Below are 6,860 nucleotides of genomic sequence, written 5' to 3' on the forward strand. Positions count from 1 at the left end.
TGTATGTGATTTAGAGTTTTCATCTTTGGAATTCTGATGATTATAATGATTGTATGCTGTACTAACTGACTCCAGCTGAGAGGTGGTTGGAGTTTGGGTGTGTGAAATACCTTCACTGGCCACCTGATGTTTGTACAGTTTTATTGATGTACAGTTCTGTGTATGTTATTGATCGACTGCAGTCAAAGCTTCTCACTCAGTGGGTGAGATGTTTGTTCTGGAGCCGTGTTCCTCTGCTGTCTGCTCATTTATGGGTGTGTGCGGCAGGTTTTAGAGGCTGACATGCTGAAAGCTGATATAACTCTTGTTACTTTATCTGTCTATCCTTCACACTCCATCTCCACACAATTCAGCTACACACGGCTAGCCTTTCTTACATGTACAGTGTACATGACAGTATATGTGTTCAGTACCTGTCTGGATACAAGTTTATTTGCTTCTGTGTCTTTTACTGGCTCTTAGCTCAGATTGGTCCTCATTCGTTCACAAATTTCTATGTAAATGTTTTGTAAAACCATTCTTGCGCAAGTCATTGTCAAACAGAAATGTATGACATTTTCAATGTAGAAGCTACATTTTTTCTTATGTAAATTGTAGAAAAATATTTTAAATACAAACATTTCTGTGTAAATCATTCATAAATCCACTCTTAATTATTCATAAGAAATTTGTTCTGCTTATGTTACCTTTGTTTTGTATTATGTTTCATGAAGCACAGTGTTTTGTTTTCCATTCTGTGCTCGTTCCTCTCCTCTTTTGTGGTCTTGCATGAAACTCTAAATATTGTCTTTACATTTTACACGTCCCTGACTATGTCAGGTCATATTTCACCCTAAAATCAAAAGAAAAAAAAACTATTAGATTTTTTAAAATGTTTACTTTTGATTTGGGGGTAAAATATGGCTCAAGACTCATTTTCAGGGAATGCCAATGTTTTCAGTGACAAATTGTGGATAGTTGTTTTAAAAATGTTGATTTAATAAACTAGTCATTTTTACTGACCTGTATTTTATGTTTCTTTTTATTTTAAATAGTCTACATTCTGTGTACTGCATAGAATCGCTAATGTCCTTTCTGCCCTAGGTTTTGCACCTTTTTTTTTCTTTTTTTTTTTTTTTTTTTTTTTGCTGCACCTTTTCTTTTGTCTTCTGCCAAGTAGATTAAAAGAGACAGAATGAATACATGGGCGAGTCAGTAGATTAGAGAGAGAGAGAGTAAATATATTCTATAACTGAAGTGTGTGTGTGTGTGTGTGTGTGGTGTGTGTGTGTGTGTGTGAGAGAGAGAGAGAGTTTACTGTGTTGTTCTTGTGATACAAGACGCCACATGGGACCTGCATGTGTACCAAAGGCATCATTGTAGGAACAAGAAAGATGAGAACTTACAGATTTTTGTGTAAATAACTTCTACATAAATTGTTGCATGATTTTGTGTTTTGATCATTTTTTTGTTGGTTTGTTTCACATAAAAATTGCAGAATTCATGTGCAAAATGTATGTTAAACCCTTGCATAATTTATATAAATAATAGGACTGTTTTTAGATTTTTGTAAAATAGTTTTATGACTTTTGCAACTATGATTTTTATGCTGAATTTCTGTGCAAGTAAAAGAAACTGTCAAATAGAGTTTTCATTAATCCAAACTAAACAAATTTCTGTATAAATCATCTGTAAGACTATTCTTGCATAAATTGTTGATTTTGTGATTTGACAGGGTTTTTTTTTTATTTGTCTACATAGAAATTTCAGAATTCCTGTGTAAATTGTACAATTATTATGTTATTTTATTTTTTTGTCTTATACAGAAATGTTAAATTTATGTATTTTTTTGTGTAAAATTGTTCAGTTGAATGCAAAAATTAATTTTTGTGAAAGTCATTCACAAAAATTGGTTTTTAATGTAAAACGGTTTTACATTTTAGTGGTTTTGACATTCATTCTGTAGCTGTGTGTGTGTGGTCCTGGTAAACCCTATATGGAAATGTGGACAAAATGTCCCTAAAAAGATGGCAATATCCGAATTCTTTGTCCTTGTGGTGACATTTTCTGGTCCCCATGAGGAAACAAGCTTATAAATCATACAAAATTTAGTTTTTTGAAAATCTAAAAATGCAGAAAGTTTCCTGTGATGGGTAGGTTTAGGTGTAGGGCGATAGAATATATGGTTTGTACAGTAAAAAAAAATCGGCTATGGAGAATCCCAATAAAACGCGTGTGTGTGCGCTGTTCTTGTGATAGGAGATGACGCAGGACTCTTGCAGCATTGAGGACACTCCTGCCACAGGCATCGCCGTGGGAACGAGACAGATACTGTGAGAGAGAGAGATCCGTTTCTAGCGCAGTCAGCACTAAAGTCCCTCACTGCCTTGTTTCGCGGACGGGACGGAGAGTGTGTGCGCGAGCCATGCGTCTCTGAGCTTCAGCGCTAGCATGCAGAGCAATCCAGAGAAGAGGAGAGACACCGCGTCCCGGGATGGCGAAGAACACCGGGACGCGGAGCGGGAGACGCTGATGATGGAGCTGACGCGCCTGGTGCAGAAGAGTGTGAGAGAGAGCAGCTGGTGGGAGAGGAGAGGAATAGACTGCAGCATCCTCACCGCAGCCTTCATCAGTTTACCGGCAGGTACACACACACACACTTTCACTACTTTTCATTATAGACACAAAAGACACACAGGCTCTTTGGGAGAATCTCCAAACAAACTAAAGAAATCAAAATAGCTACATTTCCACTTTAAATTCTCATTACTGTAATGCAAAAAAAAAAAAAGGTCAAATTTCCATTGTTGTGATGTGGGAGCAATTATGTATTATTTAAAAATAGTAGCCTGTAGGCCTAGACATAGTAATTATATATCTTAACTGATTTAATGAGAATAATTAGGGGAATTACAAAAACATTCAAAAGTAAAATCTATTAGAATAGTGAGAATTTTACTGAATGAAAATGTCATAATAATGCATATATCATGCATGCATGTATGGCAAGGCAAATAGGCTTTGTTTTTTTTATGCAAAATATAATTTCCTTTTTTGTTTGAGATTCAGCTATTCACATCTGAAAAAAAAAACCTTTACTTTGAAACAGTTTTCACTCGTAATTTGTAGAAATGTACAAGTAATTACAAAGAAATGTGAAGTACAGTATTTTAAGTATGCATTTTGATTTAAGTTGCTCAGAGTCTAGGGAACATTCAAAGTGTGTTTTTATGCTGTGATTGTTTTCATTTCAACAGGTCATTGTGTTTACAACGGCCTGTATGAGTTGTATGAGGGTGTGTACTGTCATTAATAGGGAGTATATTGGATCATGTGCATTAAAAACAAATTGTTGACTGGTTTAGTCATGAAGAGGTGTGACTGTGTGCCCGCCGGTTATTGGGTTAAACTTCCCTTTAACACTGACACAGAAACCAAAACTTCAGTTTCGTACCAAACGTTCTTTGACTTTTAATTCAAACAACTTGGCTTCTTTATACAGAATCTTTTAAGCTTTCAGACATTGGCGACAGTTAAAGGGATAGTTCATGTAAAAAGGAAAACTCGGTCTTCATTTACTCACTTGTTCCAAACCTGTAAGAATTTCTTTCTTCTGCTGAACACAAAAGAATGAAGACCAAACAGTTGCTGGTCCCCGTTGAGTTTCATAATAAGGAAAAAGGGGGGCAGAAACTGTTTGCTTGCCAACATTCTTCAAAATGTCTTCCTTCACCGTTCAGCAGAAGAAAGAAACTCGTACAGGTTTGGAACGAGTGAGTAAACGATGACAGGATTTTCACTTTTGGGTAAACTATCCCTTTAGTATCCAAATCACCGAGGCGCTCCTGTGGTGGTGGTTGTCATGGTGACCGGTTCGATCTGGGTGCTTCGCTCTCATTGGGCAGATCCAGTTTCCTGCAGCAGCCGAGCCACTGACTCGTCTTTCAGGGAGAAACCAACAGCGATGGGGGTCGAAACTGCTAAATTATGAGAAAAAAGATCTTTTAATACTCTATTATATACGAGCCAAAACAACAGGACATGGCATAATTTAATTAACAGCATCATATTTGTGAAATTTAGTGGCAGTCTTTGGATTTTGGCAAAACAACTATGAAATATGACACCAAAATGTAAAAAAAAAAAAAAAAAGAAGCATGATCTACATTATACTTTTTTTTTCAATAATACATAATAATAAATAATACCCAGAAACATTAAAATAAATATAACCATTGCCTGATTAAATAATTCAAAGCAGATATTTCTTCAAACATACCCATCATAACACATAATTTAATTAAAAAAGATACCAAATGAAACATGAATTCAAAATTATTTACGTTTATTCATTGCCAGAAACGATGACGTCATACGTGTGCGTATTACATGTTCAGTGTATCCGCCTTATTCCTATATTATTATTCCTAATAAGCCGACTGCATTTTAAATTAGGCGAGGCACTTCCGGTTTGGGGAAGTTCTGCTCAAAAAGACTGCAACAAATCACTTCAAATCATGATTGCGCTACAAATAATCCTTATTTTGACTGAATGGGCTGTAAATTTTCATTCATTTTTTATTTTCAGAAGTCAGGAGAATAACGTTAATAGCTCTTTTCAGCCCGCTGCATTATTTTCCTCCTGATTATTTTCATGTTTCCTTTGTATTCCACTGTAAGTACATGAAAAAAAGACAACATATACTGTGCATTTGTGGTCTGCTCTCCCGATTTAATTTACGATATAAACCATGAATAATTCCCTGGAATACACTAAGAATCTATTATTTTTCTCCCCAAATCCTCACGTCTCTTTCCAGGTTTGTCTTTACACGGATGCTGTAAAATGTAATTGTTACCAAATATAGACATATATTACTATAATTATATTTAACATGTACGTAATATTGCTGCAGATAGAAGGAGGCTCTTCAGGAGTTATTTATGGTATGTTGAAAGTAATTTGTTAATGCTTTTACACTTTTGAATTTCCTTTTAATGATCGACGGTTAAAGGGTGAGTAAAATAATGTCACCTCATTGTACTCAGTTTTTGAAAATGCTTATTATTGCGCTCATATAGAGCAAAATTTTGCTGACTGTTTACAGTATAAAGGGAAGTTACTCCCATAATTTGTGCAAAGCATCATGGGGCTTAGGAAAAAGGTAGATAGGAATGCATATTACGTGTTCGCATAATGTTTCTTTACTAAGTGGCATCGCCATCTACTGGCCTGGCATGCTTAATACAGCGCTTTTAGTTGTGTTTGTTTTGACAACGTTGTTGTCTACACAGAACTTTTCCGTTTTTATTACAATCGTTATGTAAAGGCACCCTTAATCTAAAAGATTATTAGAGCATGTTTTACAAGAAAAAACTTCAGTCTTTCTACTTCAAAATTCTGTTACTTGCTATTTATTTGTAACTCATTGAGAAATTTACTAGAAACTTCAGAGTGAAAATTGTTTCTACTTTAGTGTTTTCTCAATAACTCATTTCTAAACCTGTTAAAAGTTACATAATGCAAGCATTTTGTGTCAAAGCTTTGATTACGGAGCATAAATGTCATCTACCTGTTTGTGCTCATATGTTTGTCGTGAGTCGAGCTCCGCGCCGCTACAGTGATGTTGTTCTTGTGTCTGCAGGGTTCCTGTTGTTGGGTTCGTCTCAGCCGCTGTATTTCCTGTCAGGTGTTCTGATAATGGGCGTGGTTCACGCTGTCATCACCGTTAAAGGGACACACCTGGCCAGTCACGGCGCGCTCAGCGAGTCTCCGGTCTGGGCCGACTTCTGGGCCGTCTTCTTCATCGAAGTGAGATTTGCTGCACTCAAGAAAAAAAAATGCTGGGTTGTTTTAACCCAATTTTGGGTCAAATATGGACTAACCCAACTTTTGGGTTAAAAATTTAATTAAAAAATTTAACCCAACAGCTGGGTTAGTCCATATTTGACCCAAAGTTGGGCTGAAACAACAGTGTACCGATGTGAAATTATTAAACATATAGGGAAATCTATCATTGCAAAGTAGAAAAATTATATATTATATGAAAAAGCACCAAGAGTACCATGGTTTTCCATTTTCACCTTAATTCCATGTGTTTTGGGTCATCAGTGTATAAGTGAAGTGTGTTTCACATGCAGCTAATTCTCTGCAACACGAAAATACAAAAGTATGGAAAGAATTTAGCTGATTAATTCTTCATGAATTAACTTTATAGATTAAGAGGATTTAGATTAATTTACAGTTTCCATCCTCTCAAGAATGTAAAAGAGTTATAATGTTGATCATATTCCATGGCAACAGTCTGTACTCATACAGTGGGCCCCAAAAATTATTCGATTTTATAGTTTTATATGCAATTTTCATTGCAATTTATGTTAGCACAACAGTATGAATGAAATCAGATTTCAGAATCAAATGTTCTTAGTATTTGTTGAGTTTCTCTTTTGCTTTAATGACAGGAGCACTGGAGCTACATATTGTTCCAAAAACCATCTTGAGCTTCAATGGAACCAAGAACATCTGACCTATATTTAGTTTAAAATTTAAATTAAATTATTAAATTATTTACTTTTTTAATTAAATTATTTACAATATTAAATATTTACATCATTGAAATGTTTTAATGTTTACTAATTATTTCATTAAAATAGCAAATTAAAGTATTCAAAATATTTTATTTAAGTATTAAGTATTTAAAATATTTTATTTATTATTTTAATTAAATTAAATTATTAAATTGCAGCTTAAATTATTCAATAAATTAAAATGCCACTTAATAATATTTAATAATAAAGTAACTGCAATTCAAAAAAGGAAAAAATTGATGAAGTAACTTTTGTCAAACAAGATTATAAAAATATGTATAAAGATAATATGC

The 6,860-nt window shown here is 34.5% G+C and overlaps 1 protein-coding gene across 1 annotated transcript in view; it reads left to right on the forward strand.

Annotated features, from left to right (window-relative positions):
- Positions 1 to 2,304: 2,304 nt before the first annotated feature.
- The window catches only part of LOC107659681 (fatty acid desaturase 6-like), a 19,774-nt gene continuing 15,218 nt past the window's right edge, over positions 2,305 to 6,860 (forward strand). The window contains exons 1-3 of the mRNA XM_016448691.1: positions 2,305 to 2,462; positions 2,493 to 2,623; positions 5,625 to 5,791. Of these exons, the coding sequence (XP_016304177.1) occupies positions 2,431 to 2,462; positions 2,493 to 2,623; positions 5,625 to 5,791 (330 nt within the window). The 5' untranslated portion in view covers positions 2,305 to 2,430. The remainder of the gene's footprint in view (positions 2,463 to 2,492; positions 2,624 to 5,624; positions 5,792 to 6,860) is intronic.

This window comes from Sinocyclocheilus anshuiensis, unplaced genomic scaffold (genome assembly GCF_001515605.1).
Source record: "Sinocyclocheilus anshuiensis isolate Anshui unplaced genomic scaffold, SAMN03320099.WGS_v1.1 scaffold75, whole genome shotgun sequence".
In the NCBI taxonomy this organism is placed as follows: domain Eukaryota; kingdom Metazoa; phylum Chordata; class Actinopteri; order Cypriniformes; family Cyprinidae; genus Sinocyclocheilus; species Sinocyclocheilus anshuiensis.